Source organism: Siphateles boraxobius, unplaced genomic scaffold, assembly GCF_051911475.1.
Source record: "Siphateles boraxobius isolate OS27281-9 unplaced genomic scaffold, OSU_SipBor_1 7, whole genome shotgun sequence".
NCBI classification, from domain to species: Eukaryota; Metazoa; Chordata; class Actinopteri; order Cypriniformes; family Leuciscidae; genus Siphateles; species Siphateles boraxobius.
The window spans coordinates 24,326,417-24,348,809 of record NW_027509197.1 but is presented as its reverse complement, the minus strand read 5'-3'; the positions used below and the strand labels follow the sequence as shown (position 1 = coordinate 24,348,809).

The 22,393-nt window shown below is 38.3% G+C and overlaps 1 protein-coding gene across 2 annotated transcripts in view; it reads right to left on the bottom strand.

Moving 5' to 3' along the window:
- The window catches only part of klf12b (Kruppel like factor 12b), a 61,452-nt gene that overhangs the window by 22,833 nt on the left and 16,226 nt on the right, over window positions 1-22,393 (bottom strand). For both annotated transcript variants that reach the window (XM_077216306.1, XM_077216307.1), the window contains exons 2-4: window positions 17,557-17,639; window positions 11,185-11,686; window positions 3,388-3,523 (exon numbers count right to left, since the gene is read on the bottom strand). In XM_077216306.1, coding sequence (XP_077072421.1) covers window positions 3,388-3,523; window positions 11,185-11,686; window positions 17,557-17,622 — 704 coding nt within the window. In that variant the 5' untranslated portion in view covers window positions 17,623-17,639. The remainder of the gene's footprint in view (window positions 1-3,387; window positions 3,524-11,184; window positions 11,687-17,556; window positions 17,640-22,393) is intronic.

Genomic DNA, 22,393 nt, shown 5'->3' with positions numbered 1-22,393 from the left:
ATGGTACTTTATATGTATATAATTGTATTTATTGATTGGTTTGTTTTTACTGGCTTTTATTGGGATTTTTGGTTGAAAAAAATAAAACATTGAAACTTTGAGTAATTAATCTAAAAATTGGCTCAGCTTAGATATTGATATCAGCTAAATAGATAGAAATAGATTCAGTAGACCTTTAATTTCAATCTATAATGTAATAAACATCTAGCCAACAGGACTGACATCCAGTCTCACACATCTGCTGTCCGCCCTGCAGGCACCAGGTGTCCTCTAGATTCAGGTATGGTGCAACAACACCAGGCGGGTACTAGGATGATCTCCTGGTTGTATGGACCCCTATTTTACCCAGCCCAACCCTCACATCCCCCAGCACGATGAGGACCAAGCTACACCCCACTTTTTTCTTCGCTTTTATACACAATTTTAGTTAAATCAAAGCATTTGCCCATGTCCAGCCACTGATCCATCCATGTCCAACATATGCTAGTGCCGTCCCTTACTGTAGAACATAGAAGAGCTTTGCAGCCCAGATGATGCCTAGACCTTTGAAACAGCTCTTGTCTAAACCCTGCATAACCCTGTCATCCTGGTTTTGTGCTTTTGTCTGTGTGTTTGGGGGTGGGGTGTATAAATTGTTTGGTTCTGAAATGTTTCAAATCAGACTGAATTGAGCTCTTGCTCCTTTTGTCTCAGCTCTCCCTTCAGAGTGACCAGCGAAGTGAGCTTTCTGCTGGGGGCTCCGGGTGTTCTCTGATACGCTCCCCTAAACATTTGTCACAACAAGACCTGCATCTCATCCAGCAATCCCACAAAGAGAAAGCAGGCTATAGAAAGGAATTACAGAGAAGAACCAGGGAGAGAGGGAGAGATTGGGTTAGACTACTGTATGTCTACTCTAGAGTCTAGACATAAAATAATATAGTAGATGATTTATTATAAACATTTTATTAATACTAATTGAGCTATCCTTTTAAGTCAGCACTAGTTGATGGCCAAAGTATCCAATATAAGTTAATAAATATCTAATATAGGCCACAGCAGTAAATAATAATTAATATAATCATGCATCCTTAGTACTGAAGTTTGATAATGCCTAAAAGTTCTAAATGAACTGGAAGTGTGTAGTTGTGTGTGTCTCTGTGTGTGTAGCCACACTCCCAACCTGTCTGACCGAATGACCCTTTGGGACTCGAGGGACCCAAATGAACCTGCCACGGCCACTTTAACGATATTATAGTCCCTTTCCCATAGGGATTCATAGACATAGCAGAGGCTATTTTGAACACACACAAAAATAAAGCAACCCACATACTGTTTATGCATTCGTCACTCAGAGATGTGAAAGTTGGTCACAGGCTTTTCATCTGTTCTTCTGAAACTGATATCAGTAAGTTAAAGCCAGATATCAGCACATAACATCTGGCCTCTCGCTCAGAGTGCCTCGATGTAATAGACGGCTTCTTTAGCTGCATGGATATTTAAATTAAGTGCAGAGCTAGCAGATCTCTCTCTCCTAAATTGGCTCGTCTGGTGTTGAGGACAGTCTTATAGTGGAGACTGAGTCATTTTGGGTCGGCTGTGACTGGCCTCTGACAGGTCCGTGAGCCCGGTTATTTTAGTCCCGCGGGCTTCACGGTGCTAGCCAACCTATGCGTCCACAAACTCACCCCTCAAAGGGAAGACATCACTCCTACCATTAGACACTCTGGTCTCAGTTTAGACTACATTTTATTGCCCAGCATTTCAAATTTTCTGCTTCGATTACTGCGCAAAAACACTGACCCAATTAAATGACAATATTCTTCATCAAACACTTCCTTGATGTGATAAATGCTTATTTGTTCATGTCCATTGAGTCCGTCATGCTATTAGTGTATTTTTGTTGTGACGCTGCCCACAATGTTATCTTATTTCACATGCTAGAATGAACACAGCTGCACACATGACCTCTTTCTCTTTCTCCATCTCTCTCTCTCTCTCTCTTTCTCTCTCTCTCTCTCTCTCTCTCTCTCTCTCTCTCTCTCTCTCTCTCTCTCTCTCTCTCTCTCTCTCTCTCTCTCTCTCTCTCTCTCTCTCTCTCTCTCTCTCTCTCTCTCTGTAAACAGCCAAAAGTAGCAGCTCTCCCAATAACACCATTCTTGCAAACCTGGTTAAACTGTGTTTTGCCATTCAGCTGCACTGGGGGGCAAAGTCCTAGTACCGTTAGTTCGCAACACATTCGGAGCAAAGGGAAACATTTGCACGGTATCAGTGCATGAGCTCTGACATACAGAGGAATCCAGGAATACTTTCCAAACCATTTGCCTAAATAACAGGCAGACGACAGGGTGCTGGTAGGGGGGCTGGCTCATGGAAAACTCTTTGAGAGAAGTCCTAGACTGTTTTTTACAGCCTGCAGGCTTGAGAGTCTTCTGGTTTTGATCATGTCACTGTCTTTAATGGGACGACTACCTCATCTGAGTAAAGACACATGGAGTTGTGCAGACAAGAATGGGAGATGACAGCTAATGTTACCAAAGAGCTGGTATTTCAAAGAAGGAAACGCTTCCCATTTCGCACAAGTCTTTTGATAGGTGTTCATTTCCAACTCTTACTCATTAAATGGATAGTTCATCAAAAAATTACCATTCTGTAATCATTAATTTACGCTCTTGTCATTCCAAACCTGCAAGACTTTTTGTTCTCTTGGGACCAAAGAAGAAGATTTTCAACTGTGTGTTTCAACTGTTTCTCCATACAGTGAAAGTCAAAGAGGTTTAAAACAACATTGATTGGACCCCACTGACATTCATTGTGCGGACAAATCATTTTTGGGTGAACAACCTCTTTAAAGCTGTGGTTCTTAACTAGGGGGTCCCAATAAGTATTCAAATTATTTAACCCCCGGTTTCACAGACAAGACTTAAGCCGAGTCCCAGACTAAAATGCATGTTTGAACTGTTTTAACTGAAAGCAACTTGCAATGACATACCTTAAAATATGTCCGTGCCTTTGTTTTATTTCAAGATGCACATCAGTATTGTTTTTTTTTTCTAAGGCATATTTATAAAAAAACGTAAATGTCGTAATTGAACAAAGGCTTACTCCTATTTTAGTATAAATCCTTTCTGTGAAACTGGGCCTCAGTTTTATTAACATAATCCTAGTTAAAATTCTAAAACAATACACTAAAAACTATCATCATATTTTTGAGTTTATTTATTTTTTATTACAACAAGTGCATTTCAGTAGATGGGAGGGCCTTTGAATATTGTCTTGGACTAAGGAGGCCTTGGATCCACTGCTTTAAAGTCAAACTACAAAGCAGAATCTCCAAATAGACCGTTAGCAGTGATTTCCAGTGCATGCTGGTGTGTTTGTGAGAGTGTGTCTTTGGAGGATACTCACTCCTGCACTGCACGTGCTATAGACAGCGCTGTAGATCCTGTTTCATTAACACTGTCCAAGGTCACGTTTGGCAGGTCGTCATCATCACTGTCACTTTTGATTTGTCTTGGCGACAGGCCATTGGGGTCTGTTTGTGCTGCCGCAGGGGGAGAACAACAGAGGAGGAGGTTAGTTACATGACTGTAATATGCGTTCTGCCCGAGGCCATTCTCAGGCCCATTCAGAAGCCCACAATATGCCACATGACGCTGCACAGAAATTAGCACAGCATTTCAGGGTGTTTCTTCAACTTTTGGCATTTTAATGTCCCAGGGGTTGATTTTTATTAAAATGAACAGATTTCAACTTCTTTTCTGTTTACTGAATTAAGGTCACATTAACTGTCTTGGAAACATTATCGTGCCTTCATTATTCATATTTGCAATTTTTCAAATGCCCAAAAATGTTATAAATATAATTTCCACCACAGACTGATATGAAACACCCTTCAATCTATCTTACAGCACCTAAAAACTTGTATATTAAAACATATTGGTAACCATCCACAATACAACAGCATTTCCAGCGACACAGTCATTTTCTTTTCTCAAGTGAATGCTGCGGGAAGCATTGTTATTTTAGAATGATTTCATTTAGTATTATAGTGCTTACTATTTACTATTATACTGCCCTACAAAGGCAAAGTGCAGTAACTACGCAAACAAAGAAACGGAGAAAAAGGCCTTTAATGTTTTTTTATACCAGCCAGTCAAACATGTTATGGGTAGATTACTGGTAATGCATCTCCGAAACGGGACATAATATAACCCAGATATTTAACCCAGATAAGAAGTCTTAACTCATTTTGACCAAATGTGTAGTCACTGCACTTTGCCATTGTAGGGCAGTATAGTATTTATCAATTTTCTTTTTATTTGTAGCAATATTATTATAATATGCTTTTTGTTATTTTTATTTAAATCGTTTTAAGTCATTTATTACTTATACTTATTTATTTCAGTTAGGTGCCATAGCAACATTTATTTTTGCTTTGTAAGTTTTTCTTCATTTCAATTATTGTAAAGGATTCTTAATAGTTTCAGTTAACAATAACAATAATGGTATGAAGTGACAGAATCCCAGACAATCAGAACATACAGTTATTAGCATTTTTTTTTAAAGTAAACCTTGAATAGAAGCATCTGCTAAATGCATAAATGGATATGGAAAAATATTTTTGTGAGTTTGTCATCAATTACAGGTTTTTAATTCCGACACACCTGCATATGTCTTGCTGTATTTAGACTGGCGGTCACAGAACACCCGTCTCTGATTAATGTATCTCATTCCCCACAGATTGAGAGCAGCAATCTCCCTGACTCAAAGCTTTGTAAATATTATGTGGGTTAGCCCAGGCTGCAGGGCTACGCTTCTAATTCGCTGCTCTCTCAGCAGTCTGTCAGACCTGATCCCGGATCAGAGGTGTCCGTGCTGTCTCCCAATCAGCCTAGGGCGGTGTGTCCTGCGGGCATGTCACTAGCACAGGCGATCAGAAGCCCGGAGAGCGTCTAAAGACAACAGCTCTGTGCTGCCACTCACCCTTTGTTTCTTGGGTGTTGGACATAGTTATGCTGCCAATTCATGAATTTCTGTATGAATGATGAAAACACTTAAAGATGTCAGTTATTTGATATCCTAAAAATTTTTGAGGGCCATGTTTTTGAGCTGTCACTGCAGACAATGCACCTCAGCAAACCACACTCAAACTACACGCTGATAATGTTAAAAAAAATCCCAAAAGTTTGTTGTTAATTATTTCATTCACAAAGAATGCATTAAATAGGTCAAAAAAAACATTAAAAACTTTAACATGGTTACAGAAAGTTATATTTCAAAATGCTGTTCTTTTGAAATTTCTATTCTATTCAACATTGATACAAATAATAAATGTTTCTTGAGCAGCAAATCAGGATATAAGAATGATTTCTGAAGGATCATGTGACACTGGAGAACTGGAGTAAGTAATTTTGGGACTTTTTCTCTATTTTGGGACCGATTCTCTTCTCCCTTTACTTGCTTCCTTTAGGATCCATCTTAAAGAAATTTTTCTCTATTTTGGGACCGATTCTCTTCTCCCTTTACTTGCTTCCTTTAGGATCCATCTTAAAGAAGCATAATATTAGTTTCCATCTGTACGCAGATGATCTACAAATCTATCTGCCTATAAAAAGTAACGGTGAGGATTCGATAAAAAGGCTGTTAGATTGTTTTTATGACATTAAAGCATGGATGGCTTTAAACGCTTTACATTTTAATGAAAGTAAAACTGAAATTATGATTTTTAGACCTAGCAGTTCTACTAGCACCTCCAAATTAGACCTGGGACCCCTGACGCCCTACGTCAAGTCTATGGTAACGAACCTTGGTGTAAAGTTGGATAGTGATCTACACCTAGAGAAACAGATAAACTCTGTTGTTAAGGCTAGTTTCTTTCAACTTAGGCTACTTACAAAATTGAAGCCATTTTTATCTTTCAAAAATTTGGAGAGGGTTATACATGCGTTTATCACCACTCGCCTGGATTATTGTAATGCTTTATATATAGGAGTAAACCAGGCCTCTCTCTCTAGATTGCAAATAGTTCAGAATGCTGCCGCTCGACTCCTTACAGGAACCCGTAAACGAGAGCACATTATGCCTGTTCTTGCCTCTCTTCATTGGCTACCAGTTTGTTTCAGAATACAGTTTAAGATTTTATTGTTTGTTTTTAAATCTCTTCATGGTCAAGCACCAGCTTACATAAATGATCTACTGAAGATGCATGCTCCTTTGAGGTCATTGAGGTCCGCTGACCAACTACTCTTATCTGTTCCTAGAACACGACTTAAAAATAGGGGAGATCGAGCATTTTCAGTCGTGGCACCGAGACTTTGGAATGATCTGCCTATGCGTATCAGAGTAGCTCCCAGCCTTGACATTTTTAAATCACAACTTAAAACTCACTATTATTCATTGGCTTTTAAACCAGCCTGAGAGTTAATTAATGCATTTTATATATTCTTTAGTTTGTCACTTGTTTAACTGTGCTTTGTGCTCATGTTATGTGTTTATAATTTGTCTGAAATTATGTTCAGCACTTTGGCTAACCTCGGTTGTTTTAAATGTGCTTTACAAATAAAATTGTATTGTATTGTATTGTATTGTAATGATTCTGAAAATTCTGCTTTGCCAACACAGGATTACATAAAATTTTAAAATATATTAACAGATATTTTCAATTATAATAATATTTTGCAATACTTTTGCTGTATTTTTGATCAAGTAGATGCAGCCTTGGCGAGCATAAGAGACTTTTCAAAAATATTTAAACAATCTTTTTGAGTCACAACTTTTGAACAGTATACATAAAATCCTGTGAGAACAGACCAGCACTCCATATTTTATATAAAATATAATTTAACGTGCAACTTACTAGTAAAGAACCATTAAGTTAAACATCACATCCACTGGTCTAGCTTTACACCTATTGCTTTTTACCGTTAGCCATAAGCTGTCTCTATGCCTTTTGCAATGGTAGCTTAAACATCCACTTTAGCCACAAACGCTCAGCAAAAACTAACGGAGGATTTCAATGAAAGATTAATTGGACACATTACAAGAGCCTGGAGCTTTTCTCTCTCCTTCTCCATTGTGTATACAGGCTAGACACAAATCAGTTATAGCATATGATTGCAAATTATAAACATCTGTATAATGCAAAACAATTCAAAACTATATATTCTACATTACATTACTATTATACAAGATCAATGTTCAAAACAGATCCCGAATCATATTTGTATACTGTTGATTTACCTGGTTATTTTTAATGCACTAAAATATTTTATAACTTCTCATTTGCATTATATTTTTAAAATTGTATTTTTTTATTTATTTAATTTGTCTTTTTAGTTTGTGCTGCACTTATTAATGTACTATATACCTAAACTAAAAGATGCAAGACTAAATCATGAGGAAAACCATCTTTAAAAAAGGTATTTAAAAAAAAAGCTAATCATTTTGAATTTACTCTATAGTACAGACAGATATTATTCACAAATAAAATGGCCTGTCTCTGTACTGCCTCTGTTGACTGTTTCCACCATAATCCATTCAATCTACCTACAGTTCATAGCTTGCCTGGATATTCCTAAAAAACGACCATATAAAGGCAATGACAAAAGCGAGAGTTCATAAGAGGTGGTGAAGCAAACCCCATGATTTCTTTCTCCTGTTGTTTCCAGCCATAGCCTGTTTCCATGGTAACTCAGAGCTGTGGAGAAGGGCACACCCCCTCCCACCTCCCCCTGGCAACCTGTACACGAGAATGCGTGAGCATGTAAAAGTGTGCGCTGTCCATTGTGTTTCCAGCTGTCACTGGCCATGATGAAATAATTTATGCTGATCGGTGCACACTGGTGTCTCAATATAGTGGTTAAATGTAACTGTCTCACTATCATGTAAGCATATCACCGTCTGCTACCCTATTGACCCCGCCCAGGTCTGACCCCATTTCCTCTGTGCTGTTTCGGAGCTCTCTAGGTGGAGTCCATGTTGCTATGTGCCTGACTGCTCGCGGTGCCACCCATCTTCAATGTCCGCCCCACCCCATTATGCAAACCTTGTTTTTCCTTTCTTTCCTCATCTGAAGCTGAGCAAGACACCCAGTATTTAAATCCTCCTTCGAGCAGGATGCCCAGCCCTGCCCAACCATTTGGGACAGACACCCTTCCCAGATAAACAAGAGGTTGAGCAACAAACAGTTCCCTTGTGCCCTCCGCTCGGGCCGAACACCATTTGACAGCAACACCCAGAACATCATGGCTTACTGCCAGAGTATTAAAACTCGCCCTACAGGAAACCAACCCTAAACAGCAGTCCGGTGAGGTCTCGAGAGTTTGGGAACGCACCAAGCAAGATGTGTGCTTCTGATTAGGGCATGTGGGACCTTTCTGCATGACCTTGGACTTGAGACAACGACACAGATCCTACATTTGAAGAAACCACATTCATCCCAGGATGATTAGTGTCTTAAGATACTGCATAACTGAGGGCCTTACAGTAGCTGTAGGGTGGGGAGTTTTATTTATTCAATATAAACATATACAACTCCCTATATATGGATGTTTCTTAAACTGTGGGCACTTTTGGCCCTGTTGACTTTTAGAAAACTTGGAGTTTTGGACTTTTCACACTCTTAACACTTCATACTTTCACACTAGTAAATTTGTCTACTAACTATGTCCAACAGAGGCCAGACATGCATTCCAGGACAATTTTTGTAATTTTTGTTCTGAACATTTTACAATTTTGTGGTGGAAAGGACATTTTGAGCTTCTTTTTTTTTTAAATAAAAAGACACCTTAATCTTGCTATGGCTATTTTCACAGCTAACACATTATGTATCCTAAATACACATAATTTAATTGAAATTACTATAATAAAATTAATGGTATATACCATTTTCTTTTGTTTTGTTTTTTCTACACATCATGTCTCATGTTGCATTCCTCACTGAACACGGTTGTGTCCTTGGTAAACAAGTACACAAACTTATATATAAAATTGTTGTTTGAGGTAAAAAAAAAAAAAAAAAAATACACCGCAACTGTGGGCTAGACGTATAATAAAAACTGGGATATAAAAGTGCCTAAAGTTGAAGAAACACCCATATGTGAACTTGAACAAATGTAAAAAGCACATCTCTACACTGTAGCTGTAATCTCAATTGTGTTTTCAGATTTGAGTCCTCTTGAAAAGAACGAAATTCGGACCTTTCATGTTAATAAAAACACAAAAAGAAATTTTTCAACAAAATGAAAAAGAAATTAGTTCTCTTAGTGTTTTCATTTTTCCTTGTATCTCATTTTTGGTCCATATGTTAAAGACAATTAGTTCACTTTGAATTTACGCTGTATACCGCAATTCGAGATGAAATGAAGCAAGTGTGAAAATACCTTGCGTGTGTTTGAACAAAGCAGCAAAGTGCTAGGAATATGTTGAATAATGTATCTAGGGATATAATCCACCTTGTCAGCTTTTCAAATGACTTCCAAATCTAATATTACTTTAACAAATATAGTTTTCTTTAAAGCTGCAGTCCGTAGCTTTTCCTCTTTGTCGCCATCTCTGTTCGAAATCTGTAATTGCAGTTTTTCGCGGAATTATAAACTTTACGTGAGTTGTACATCGGCATGAAACAGTGCGGATGAACACAATGTTTTGAGGAGACTGCGCGTCTGTCAGTCGCCGCGCCGGTGTGGATAGGCCTATTGCCTTTCAGAATCACAAATTCTACTTTTTGGAAGTACAGTATGACCAACATAATAATTTTCACCGGAAAATGTCATCTGAACAAGTAAGTAACATCCACTTTTTTTCTGATCAACAAAGGGGGAAAAAAGCATATCATCTTACGACAGGAAAATTTTCACTTTACCGATCTGATTCAGATCTAATGCTTGACAACGGAGAAGAAGGCGGGTTTCTTGGAGTATTGGAGTAGAGGTGAATTGCTCCCTCTCATAGCTAGCACAAAATAATTAATATTTATCATAATAGCAAATATAAAAAAGCCACAACAAAGGAAACTCGGTAACTGTGTGAATTAAGCGAACAAGTGTGCAACAAGTGTACACGATTGAACTATTGAAAAATCTTAACGTTACCTGTCCAACAGAAAAAAGCCGTCTCTGCGTCCGTTTTGAACCCCTTCAAATCACGGAGTTCACACCACGCTTTCAAAAGCCCTGCCTATGTTTATCCTTGTTTTCGCGTGGGCCGGTTGCTGTCTCTTTTTACCACTCCGAAGTCCGAATTCTTTTTGGTTTTACAACTGGTGTATATCCATTTGTCACTGGTGATTGTCGTTTGAACCTTTCTGGATTCGCCATATGTTTAATTATTTAAAGTGCTGTGAGAAAAGGCTAAACATTTCCACCTCCAACATCCTCACGCAATATAGCCTACTAGCCGAAACACCTTCTTTATGTGTACAGATGTGACATAATGACGCAAAGACATGCTCGAATTTCCCGCGGAAATCCACCAGTACCACTGGAATTAAAATCATTATTACAAGCTAACCGTTTTGAATCGAGCTAAGGCAAGAAGATATTTTTGAACACTGGCTGGTTATGTTTTTATTATTATTATTATTTTGGATAATTTTTAACCCAAACGGGATTTACGGATTGCAGCTTTAAAAAGAAACAGTATTTTTCGTCAAATGGCAATCTGAGATGGCTTGCAGGTCGACCACCATATCAGCTGGTACATAAATTGAAATTACCAGCTACTCTCCAGTACTAGCATTGGGCTGGTGGAAGGAATTAATTCCCCACCCTGCTTACTTGATTCGAAATTAGGCTTTTAGTTTATATGCCCTCCACTTCAGAAGCAGTGCGTATGCAAGGCCTGACACACATCACATACTCCCTAACAGCAGGAAGTACACAGGCAGCTGAGGACAATCAACCCATATCTGCATGTCATTATGAGTATGGTGCTTTTCTGCAAAGAAAGAACAGAGAGATTCTGCTGTCTGAGGCTAGTCCTTTAAAAACAAATACGAACAGATTCTTTTAATCAGCTTTCATTTTTTCCCCATTCCAGCTGATTTCTTTTCCCCTGTGATCAAAATTTCATTCGGTTTCAGCACTCCCCTTGGGGCAGGTTGATGTTAAGTGCTTCACTCAAATCAAGGAATCAACTTACTGTATAACTCTATGAAAAATGAATCAACTGGAATTATTGAACAATCCAAAATGAGGTCCTTACCTCTGCCCTGGCACTTGGCCTCGTCCAGGAGAGGTAACATGATGGTGGAGTTGAGGGTGGAAGGAGAGCGTACGGCTGTGGTGTACATGAGGGGCAGCGACTGCACCACCACAGGGATACGGTGCACCTGACTGGGCAGTTTACTGGGACTCGAAGGGGGAACAGGGTGGATGATGTGCAAAAATTGCTGGCCTCTAACTCCATGAGAAGAGCCCACCAACGGCCCGGGAGTCAAAACGGAGGGCATTCCGGCGGAGATGGAGGCGATGACAGAAGGTGAGGACGACGATGATGAAGAGGAGGATGGAGAGAAGGCTGAGGTAATGGGTGAGGTGTTGGATGAAGGAGATGAAGTCCGTGTTTTGTTGATTGACAGGTCCACGGGCTCCGTCTGGGTCTGGAACTGCTCGGATGAGAGCAGGTCTTCTGGAGGTTCTGCCTTCACTTTGCTGAGCAGGATTGGCACCGCCTCCATATCAGGATAGCCGTGCACTTTGGGTGACTGTAAGGAAGACATATATAAAAGCCATGTAAATCTCTTCAATCAAATTTCTGACACAAATGTTCATTGATGAGTTCTTTTTTTTTATCATGACTGTAATTCAGTATTTTTTTTAAATATACATTTTCAAAAATAATTATATTGTATGTTAATTTTTATATTTTTAAATTGTATTTAAATATGAACTCTTTCCCTGCCAGCATTTTTTTTTTTTAATTTTTTTTACAAAACTTTCATGGCCCCCAAATATTTTGTTAATGTTTTTGTTGTTTAAAAGCAAAGGCTCTGTTCTTTTCTTTTTCTTTTTTTTTTTTTTTTTAGAAAAAACATTTAATTCTACCTTCATGCATTTGTTTTTATCAACACAAAAAAAGAGCAACATTCTGGAAAAAAATTCTAATTTTTGTCAAAGACTACCACCTGTTCAGATTCAGAGCGGTGATCAAAACATAGATGGAGTCCATCAACACCCCCAAAGCTTGCACAGTCGTGTATCTCGTCCTGGGTCGACATTTTATTCGTTAACATTAGGCAGTTTTGATTTATATGCTGTTTAATGTTTGTTGATCGAGTTAGCTTACATGTGCATCAGCCATGCATCGCGTTAGCTTACATGTGCATCAGCCATGCTTCTTTCGTTTAGAATAGGGAAAGAGTTAAAATATACAGTTATTCAAAAATATGAAGAAAAGCTTTTCATAATATAATCTATAACAACAATTCCCGGCACATTCAAATTGTGGTCCGCAACATGGACAAAACATAGCTACCCCTTTTTTTTTTGCTTTCTCAACTATCAGAACTACATCTTGGAGACAAGATCTGTCAACTCTACACATTTGTCTTCTCAAAAACACGTAAAGTGCTAGCAGACAAAGCGCTAACCTCTGCAGTAAGCGCATACAGTGAAATGATCACTCCTGAGCAGGCAGCTAATCATGATGGAGCAGCTCATTAAACCGAGGGGAAAAGTTCTGGAATTGCGACTGCAGATGTGATAAACGGTCTGCCGCAGAATCACGGCTTGACTTTGTTTATAGACTCACTTTTCTTTATGCAGACTGAGTGGGCCTGTAGCAAATTACAATTCCCCCCCCAGAGCTCATACTATTTTTACTCCGGACACGTGGAGTCACTCTGAGCGTTTCCGACCCATGAATCAGCAGTATGTGGTACAATAAAACTGCATTTGAATCCAAAAACAAACAAATGTCAGGCAATTAAATATGCTGACATGCAATTACCCGTAAAAACTCAGGTGGAGTCATTCAGGGTTCAGAGGGCATTGTCAAAGGTCAGGACACATGACCTTAAGGTCAGGGTTACAATACTGATATGACTGGGCAGGGAAAGGAGCAGTAGATTCAGAACAAAGAAACCCCTTTCTGCAAAGTGTGACAGCGCTGACAACAATGGTTCATTGGCGATTTAGTCTCTTTTAGAAGTTTTTGGGCTAAAGAAAAAGCACAATGAAACTTTTTCACAGCTCTACTCAATTGACTGGTGGGGCTATTAAGGGATTAAAAGGTCTCTTGCAGGCCAAACAAGTTTAGATTTTGCACTTTAAAAAAAAAAAACTTTAACATCTGTAAGTAACTGATTTTTTTTTACATCAACCCTACATACTGATTCCCATATTGATAAAAAAAAAATTACTTAATTAATTATTAAAATGTTCTAAACCAGCAACCAAATTGGCAAGACATTATTAAGCAAACACATGAAAACATTGGCTAACAATTGAAAAAAGGTAACAGACATTCTAGGTGAAAGTTTTGAGTAAATAGGCCTATATCAAATTAAACAAGAGAATGTCCTGATTCATATTAAACACATCCATTAACCTGATCGCAAATCAAATAACACATTTATATAAATGCATGTTATTTTTACATCATCTAGTTTCTTGCTGCAATAAATACTGAACATGGTCAGATTTTTATTCAATTTTTGTATTTTATTCTTTCAAAATGCTGCACAGCTGCACAGCTGCACAGACAGGGTAGTAATCAAACCCAGTGAGTGAATTTCTATTATCATAGCATGCAATCAGCACCCTGCTAATGAGGGTTGTATGCAAGAGAAGGGAGGTGCCTCTAATGACCAATCAGCATCATGCTTAACAGACTCTGTAATCTTTTGTGTTCCAAGCAAAAGACAAACCCTTTTTAATCAGTTCCTTGCGCAGCAATGCAACCTCCATTGTTTTTCTGCTGAAAAGATCACTCAGAACAATGTTTGTCTGTAGTGAACTCTCACTCTTGGTCTATTGACTTCTTTGATGTACCCTTCAGGGTGTGCTTAAGAAGCTTTATACTGCATATGTTTTTTTTCTGTTTGTGTGTATATTTAGGATATTGTAAGGAGCTGTGCCTATAGCTGCTGTAGCCTTCGGCCTTTGCGGCCCCTCTAAGACAAAATCCCTTTCCAAATAGACCTCATCTCCACTCTTCATACTGTATAAAATTGAAATAAAAAATAAAATAAAATAAAAAATATATAACTTTTTCTGCAGCAGTTTATTTCTGCTACAAAAAAGTGATATCGCCATCTACAGGGCATTGAAGGTACTATATCTTGTGCGTTTTGCCCTTACTCACCCAAACTTATCTACATGAATACTTAACGCGAGTGCATTAGAAGGCAGTCGCTGAATCGCTGGCGTTTCACATATGAGATGAGAACATGCAGCCGATGATGAGGCAGAAACCCGCATGTCTAGCGCATGTAGGCTTTACATTAAGAACTTTTACTCTAGTCGTATTGAAATTGGTGACTTCTAACTTAAAATGGAGTCTTTTTCGCTTTAAGGTATCTGTACTTTTAATTAAATATGGTTTTCAGGTACCCTACACCTGATCCACAACATACAGCGTTTCGAGATTAAATGTGAATAGGAAAGAAAACCAGATGAAACTGTAAACCATAGCAGACTGAAAGTGTAAACTAATGTACTGTGGCACACATGACCTCCTTTCGTATGGAATAAAATGTAAATTAAAGGCTTAGAGGTGATAAAAAGTTGTTTCTGTAGAAAGGTTTTCAAACCTCAACCGTACTTTCCACCTTGACTCTTTACTGATGACTTTTACTTTATTTGAGGATCCTACATGAGATCTCGGTCTAGTAGGTGAGGGCATTAACTGGGGCAAACCGTTCTCAGCAAGGTCTTGGCAAGTGGCCACCGGAATGACGACCATGTTTGAGCAATGAGATGCACTTCAAAGAGTCATTGTGTAGGTTGCACACTTCCTGGCGCTTGACAGCATTTTTTGATGCATATGGATAAATACGTCTACCAGCTTTTCGCAGGAAGGAAACAAGGTGTTGCAATGCTGGCTTGTGAAGTAGAACATAATGAGGGTACGTTGTTGGCTCTGAGGCACAACTATTAACAGGTTTTCTCTTTAAGAAAGTGGTTCGTCTATCCATTATCTGCTTTTGTGCTTTTCATTAACTGAGAAATTCATGTGGAGTTCACTGAATAGAATCAAATTTATGCACTGAGCTATGCTGAGTCAAAAGCTTATTATAATGTGACAGGTTAGTTATATAGTTCAGGGCTTTTAAAACTTCCAAGAAACACAGAATATGCCAATCCCTATTTTGAAACAAATTAATATTCACATTTTTTCACGATGCACAACTGTTTGTATGGTAAGATTTTTTTTTTTTAAATGTCTTTAAAAGAAAAATACTCACCAAGACTATATTTATTTGATCAAAAACACAGCAAAAACAGTAATATTGTGAAATATTATTACAATTTCAAACAACTGCTTTCTATTTGAATATATTTTAAAATGCACTTAATTCCTGTGATTTCCTTCAGAAATCATTTGAATATGCGTATGGGGTGCTTAAGAAACATTTCTTATTATTATCAATGTTGAATATAGTTTTTTCAGGATTCTTTGATGAATAGACTGTTTAAATAAAAACATATTTTTATTTATGAAAACATTTATAATATTTTTTTCCAACAAAATATCTTTGCCACTTTTGATCAACTGAATACATCCTTGCTGAGGAAAAGTATTAAATCTTACTGACCACAAACTTTAAATATGACCCCATATATAGTGTTTAATATATAAATATGTTTTTATTTCTTTCCGTAAGAAGCTATGGCTGTTAATATAAATCATAATTAATTAATCAATTCCAAACAGAACTGAAAATTAAAAAGTAATAATGTCAAAGTCAGTAAATGTGTTAAAGAAATTAAATAAAACGAATTAAATATAAAAACTTGCTAAATTTCTTCTTTTAATTAAAAACAATATGTTAAACATATGTTAACATTAACTTTGACAGCCCAAAAATACACATTATGTAAAATACTTTTTCTCACTGAAATGCTCCGCAGACCCCCAAGCACCCTCTTGCTTGTTGTGCCTGGACGATCATGTAGAGTACATGTGCACTTAGGTAAGTAGCATATTAAAGGAGAACTCCGGGCAATTTTTAAGTTAATCTTGATCGTTAGACCTTTGTGAGTACTGACTATAGAAAAAAAAACGAACCGGATTGGTGCTTGCTACGCGGAGCTGCGACCACGAATGCCCAGAGCTCCCACCCAGCTAAAACGGCAGTTATGGGGGCATCGACATAAAGAGCGTTTTTGAGCCTCTTAACAGACACAAAATGCAATTAAAATGTCTGTCCAACACGAACAGGGACCCTACATGTGAACAAGATGCGTTTAGCAACTTAGCCATTGTTTCAACTCACCTAAATAGTATTTTAGACGGCAAGCTGTAGTCTCGCGCTGCAGTCCCGTGCTGTAGCCGGAAAAGGTAAACAATGTCCAGGTGGGAGGAGCGTTGATCATGTGCGACGAGTCTTCGTACATGGAATGGCATTTTTCTTCAAACGGCCCCGCTGTGTTGAGTGTGTGTAGTCATCCTTGTCAAAGTGTTCACTGCAAATGCGGTAATCTTTAGCGCGTAGTACTTCTACGGGAGTTTGCACATCAAGTTGAAATACAACTAGCCACAAACTGCAGAATCTTGAGGTCATGGAAAGGAAGACGATGAAAATATAAGCTCTTATATTTTCGCATTCTGTTGTCACAATTCGGAAAGGCTCAAACACGAACCATTTCTTCTTCACTTGTAAGCAACTCTGATCATAACTCGTCGCACATGATCAACGCTCCTCCCACCTGGACATTGTTTACCTTTTCCGGCTACAGCACGGGACTGCAGCGCGAGACTACAGCTTGCCGTCTAAAAGACTATTTAGGTGAGTTGAAACAATGGCTAAGTTGCTAAACGCATCTTGTTCACATGTAGGGTCCCTGTTCATGTTGGACAGACATTTTAATTGCATTTTGTGTCTGTTAAGAGGTTCAAAAACGCTCTTTATGTCCATGCCCCCATAGCTGCCGTTTTAGCTGGGTGGGAGCTCTGGGCATTCGCGGTCGCAGCTCCGCGTAGCAAGCACCAATCCGGTTCGTTTTTTTTTCTATAGTCAGTACTCACAAAGGTCTAACGATCAAGATTAACTTAAAAATTGCCCGGAGTTCTCCTTTAAGAAACAATGACACAAAAGAGAAAACGACTCTCAACAGCAGTGTATTTGCATCTATGCTTGTGCCCTGCCAAAATGGCTGTCCTGTCTGCAAGCCCTGGGAGCATTCCTGTTTCAGCTGTGGCTCTCCACATCCGGGTTGCTCCACACACACACACACACACACACACACACACACACACACACACACACACATACGCCTGGGAGTAATTAAGGGGTATCACAGTGAGATGGTGAAAGCATGGTGGGCATGTGAGGGGTGAAAGAAGTGGAGGGTGGTACAAGAGAATGGATAAGAGGTCAGGAAATTGTATGAAAAACAACTGTTCTCTTACCCCTCTCTCAGATTCCAGAGGTTCTGCTTTGACTCGGACTGCAGGCATTCCGTCTAGCATTAACATCCTGTTATTGATGGCGTCTGCTAGCCGAGAGAGGGAGAAAAAGAGAAAGGCATTAGAAAGCTGCGTGTGACTCCTCTCACCTTTTCAGTGATTGAGTCATACCTAGCATGTTTCGAAACAATAGTGAAGGCTACAATGCAACAGGCAATGATGTCATGACGGTATGCAGTCAGTAAGCAGTTCAGGTTTATGTCCGAGGGTAAACAAACGCATCTGGCCTGTATTTTGGCTGGTATCTTACACCTAAAGGGCTGTGAATAGTAAGCGACACGGAATGTGGCGCAGTAAGAAATCTGACAGAAAGCTGAGTGAATACAGGATAAATAAAGTATCAAGTAAGCTTTTTTTGTGAATAAACACCAACTTAGAGAGGAAAAATACAGATTTGCCCTCAAGTTTTTTGTTCAACTTTATAGAGATCCAAAATCTCACTGCAGAATCCTATCCCCCTTGGATCCCAAAGCTACTCCATCAACTGGAAGAATATGTTTTATGAGTACTCTATTTGGTGCCTAATCAAAATTAGACATCAATTAACATTTTTCATGTTTTTTATTTATTTAGTTATTTATCACATATTGTATTATTAAAGCAAAAATGGTCCAATTAAACATTTATCTTTTTGTGTTATTAGTTAGCCTTCAAGCTAATAGCTTAGTTTAGTATGTTTATAGCTTAGCATAGCTCTAAATATAGGCTAACTCTCTTTGAAAAGACAAAATGAGTCTAATTCATAAATAATCAGATATTGCTGAGCAAATCACAAGACCACAGTATCTGTTGTTCTTTTTTAACATTGTGAAACCACTGCTCGAACAACTTATTTGCGAAGTAGCATCGTTACATTTACTTATAAGTAGCCTAATGTGTATTTTATTTATTTATTTATTTATGAAGGAGAAAGAGAGAAAAACAATACAGGTAAAAAGCATATACAGCTCAGTTAATCATATTCGAATTTCAGTGATCTAAAAATGCATTAATGCCGGGTGTAAAGGGGACCTGTACACAGGAAAGAACATTCGGCGTCACCTAGGCGACCTGCTGCATGTCTGTAGGGTAGAACTATGGGCAAACACACACACACACACACACACACACACAAACACAACACACACACACACACACACACACACACGTAGTGTTTCCATAGACTTTCCATAGACATAATGATTTTTATACAGTACAAACTGTATATTCTATTCCCTTGCACTAACCCTACCCCTAAACCTACCCATCACAGAAAACTTTCTGCTTTTTTACATTTTCAAAAAACATCACTTAGTATGATTTATAAGCAGTTTTCCTCATGGGGACCAAAAAATGTCCCCACACGAACAAGGATTCCAGATATTGCCATCCTTATGGGGACATTTTGTCCCCATAATGTAGGGTTTACCAGGCCACACACACACACACACACACACACACACACACACACATACATATAGCTACATACAGTGCATTCACACATTCAAGGCTGCCTCTGCTATCAGAGTCTCCTGACATTTCTCTTCTTGTATATCCACACAAATGACAAGACTTTCTAACAGAATCCACGTCTTTGTGCAAACTCCCCTCAGGCGTCTGAGTCCCGGAACAAAGACTACAGGCTTGTTACAGCTCTGTGCTTTACAGTGGGCATTGCCCTACCAGACTCTTTCACAAATAAAAAACAGTGGCCTCCTCCCTCAACATCCAAGGGATGCACGAGGAGACAGCCTTAATGAACTGGTGGAATCTGATTACACGTTAATATAGCTCTAAGAGCACTGCATGATGGGGAGATGAGACGCTCCAGAACTCCCGCAGAGACAGTTTTTCTCCCCCGTCTACTCAATTTACCATGTTTAACACCATAAAGGCACAGTAATCGACACATGGGCATCTTGGGATATGTAATATTCATGTGTCCTCATGTTTGTTTGGGTTTCGCCTTTTGGAAGGGATGAGTTTGCACACAAACAAACAGACAGGTGACTTGTCTTGAGGATAGAAAGGAGTGAACATAAATCTCTTCCTGTCAAAATGACTTACTTTGATGTGTGCGACTCGTAGGAACATCTGTCACTAGTGTTGTAAATACGGTCAGTGAAGCTTTTGGAGTTGTTACGACTCTTAGCAAAGGGGAACCTCAGGAAAAAGCCAATCACAACAATGCGATTGTGTCTCAGAGGGAGTTGTCCTGAAGCAACCTGTGCACTTATTATTCTAGCAGAAGCACATGATGGAATGCAAGCAAAGCAGATATGCTTTAAAAATCTCTATTACACTTCAGTCGTGGCATGGGCAGCAGGAAATGAGGCCCAGATCTCGACTCAGCACTTGGGCTGAACCCATTCTGGTGAAGATGAGACAACACTACAGTCCACTGGATGAATCTACATTGTTATGCATAAATAGCCAGTGTACATTTTCACACAGCTATTGTGTTTTGACAGACAATTTGTTAACATTTTGTCATGTCATATTCAAGCATTTTAGTCTTTACTAATTTTAGTCATTAAAAATACAATTTAAACAATTAGGCAAAAATATAACTATAATTGACCAAACTATAACCAAATTTTTTTTTAATTAAATTTTAATTCAAAAGTTCGAGGTCAGTAAGATTTTTCCCATTTTTTTGTTGCTAGAAATACCGTCAATACTTTTATTCAGCAAGGATTCATTAAGTTGTTTAAAAGTGATAGTAAAGACATTTTGAATGTTGCATATAACGTTGAATGTTACAACTTCTATTTCAAATAAATGCTCCTTTGAACTTTTTATTCACTAAAATATCCTGAAAAAAATGTATCACTGTTTCCACTATAATATTACGCAGCTGTAAGCGATTTCTGTAAGCGATATCTGTAAGCGATTTTTGAAAAACGCTGTTGAAAACTGTATCAGACCGAGCACCAAAACACACTCATGATGGGGGCGGAGAGAGAGCTCAGTTCACAAGACGGACATTAGCAGAACGACTATAGAGAGAGAGAGATGGTAGACAAAAGAGGAATATGTCAATATAACTTTAAAAGAAGGGTTACGATCAGTAAGCTAAATAACAATAGACATTCGACCTGAATTATTATAGTAACACAAATTGCTTTTGTTTATTGATGACATCATACCCTTGAGCGGCAGGCACAGCAGATTCCGCCATGGTCGTTGCCTGTGCTTAATGTGCACGTGAATGTGGGGGCATCAAGATAGGGGTGTGATCCATTTGGGTATAGGTGCATGTTTGTTTTGGAGATTTCAAATGTTAACAGCGTTTACCAGAAATTGCTTACTGCACCTTTAAGAAACATTTCTTATTACTATCAAAGCAGAATATTAGAATGATTTCTGAAGGATCATGTGACATTACCGAGGAATCGCTGCTAAATATTATCTTTGATATCACAGGAATAATTTAAAATATACAGAATTAAAGTTATTTTAAATTGTAATAATATTTTACAATATAACTATTTTTACTGCAATTTGGTTCAAATAAATGCAGCCTTGGTGATTATAAGAGACTTCCTATAAAACATTTTCAAAATTCTTGCCAATACTTAAATGATTTATAATATACAGTAGGGTGCAATTCAATATACTGGTATGAAAGGTCTTTCAACTCAAGCAGGATAATTCTAATCTAAACACACATAATGGCTGGATAGTTTGCACAAGTTTTTCAGCATTTCTCCTAAAAAACGTTTTCATGCTTTTTTTTTATATCTTGCAGTGTATTCTTTAATATATTGTCTTGTCATTATATAGCTAAATAAATCAAATAAAAACATCAATTAACAGTAATTTCATTTCGGACATCAGCACTGGCATGCATGTTAGCCTTTAGCAATAGCACAGATTAACTGTATTTAAAACGCTTTCTAGCTTTAAAAAACAAAGGTTTTAGTCATATGCAGTTAGAGCATATGGCAAAATATAATTTCTGTGTGAATTGTAACTGAGCTTGCTTCCAAGTTAATCTGTGTGCATTGGATTGATATTGTGATCAGGATGTCCAATGGCTCCAGGTAGTGGTGGGATGAGATAATGTTGCCATGGCAACTCTTGTTGGAGCTCAGAGGGTTATTGTCCTACTGGATTGACATGCGAGATTTCACAGTTGACCAGGGCACTCGCTGTTCGACAGCCAGCTATTTTTTGTGCGTGTGTGTCCAAGGAGCTGTCATCACACTCTTGTGTATTGTGTAAGCATATCACTCTGAGACATTGATCATTAGATCAGATAAATGAGCCAACCTCTTGCCTAACTAACCTTGTCCCTTAAGAGAGCTCCAAATGGGAAATCAATACAAAGAGCAAGGTCTCAGTTGTTTCATTAACCATCAAATGAACAGATTATTAGCATAATTGAGTACAGCACCATGAGGTTAACATTTAGGCACAATTTGTCTATCTTAGCTCCAATTGATTAACACTTAATCAAGAGGTTGTGATGGAGGATGGTGTTTCGCCAACTGTATTTAACAGTGGCAATGTAATACTAGAGGCAAGAGTAATGATGACTAATTCAAGATCCATCTTCCTCCTCCTTCTCCAAATAGCATAAATGCTCTTCGTCAGATCGTGCGATTTGTCTAATCTAGTATACTGTCAGTATATTACCCTAGCAGACCCTAACAAAGGAATTTTCACATTAGGACTTGTATGTTATGATATTTTTTATGGATAATTAATCACCGTGTGCATGTAAAGTTTAGTTTTAATTCCAAAACAGACCCATGGGTGTGTGTTTGTTTGCCTTGACCTGCATTCAATGTGATCA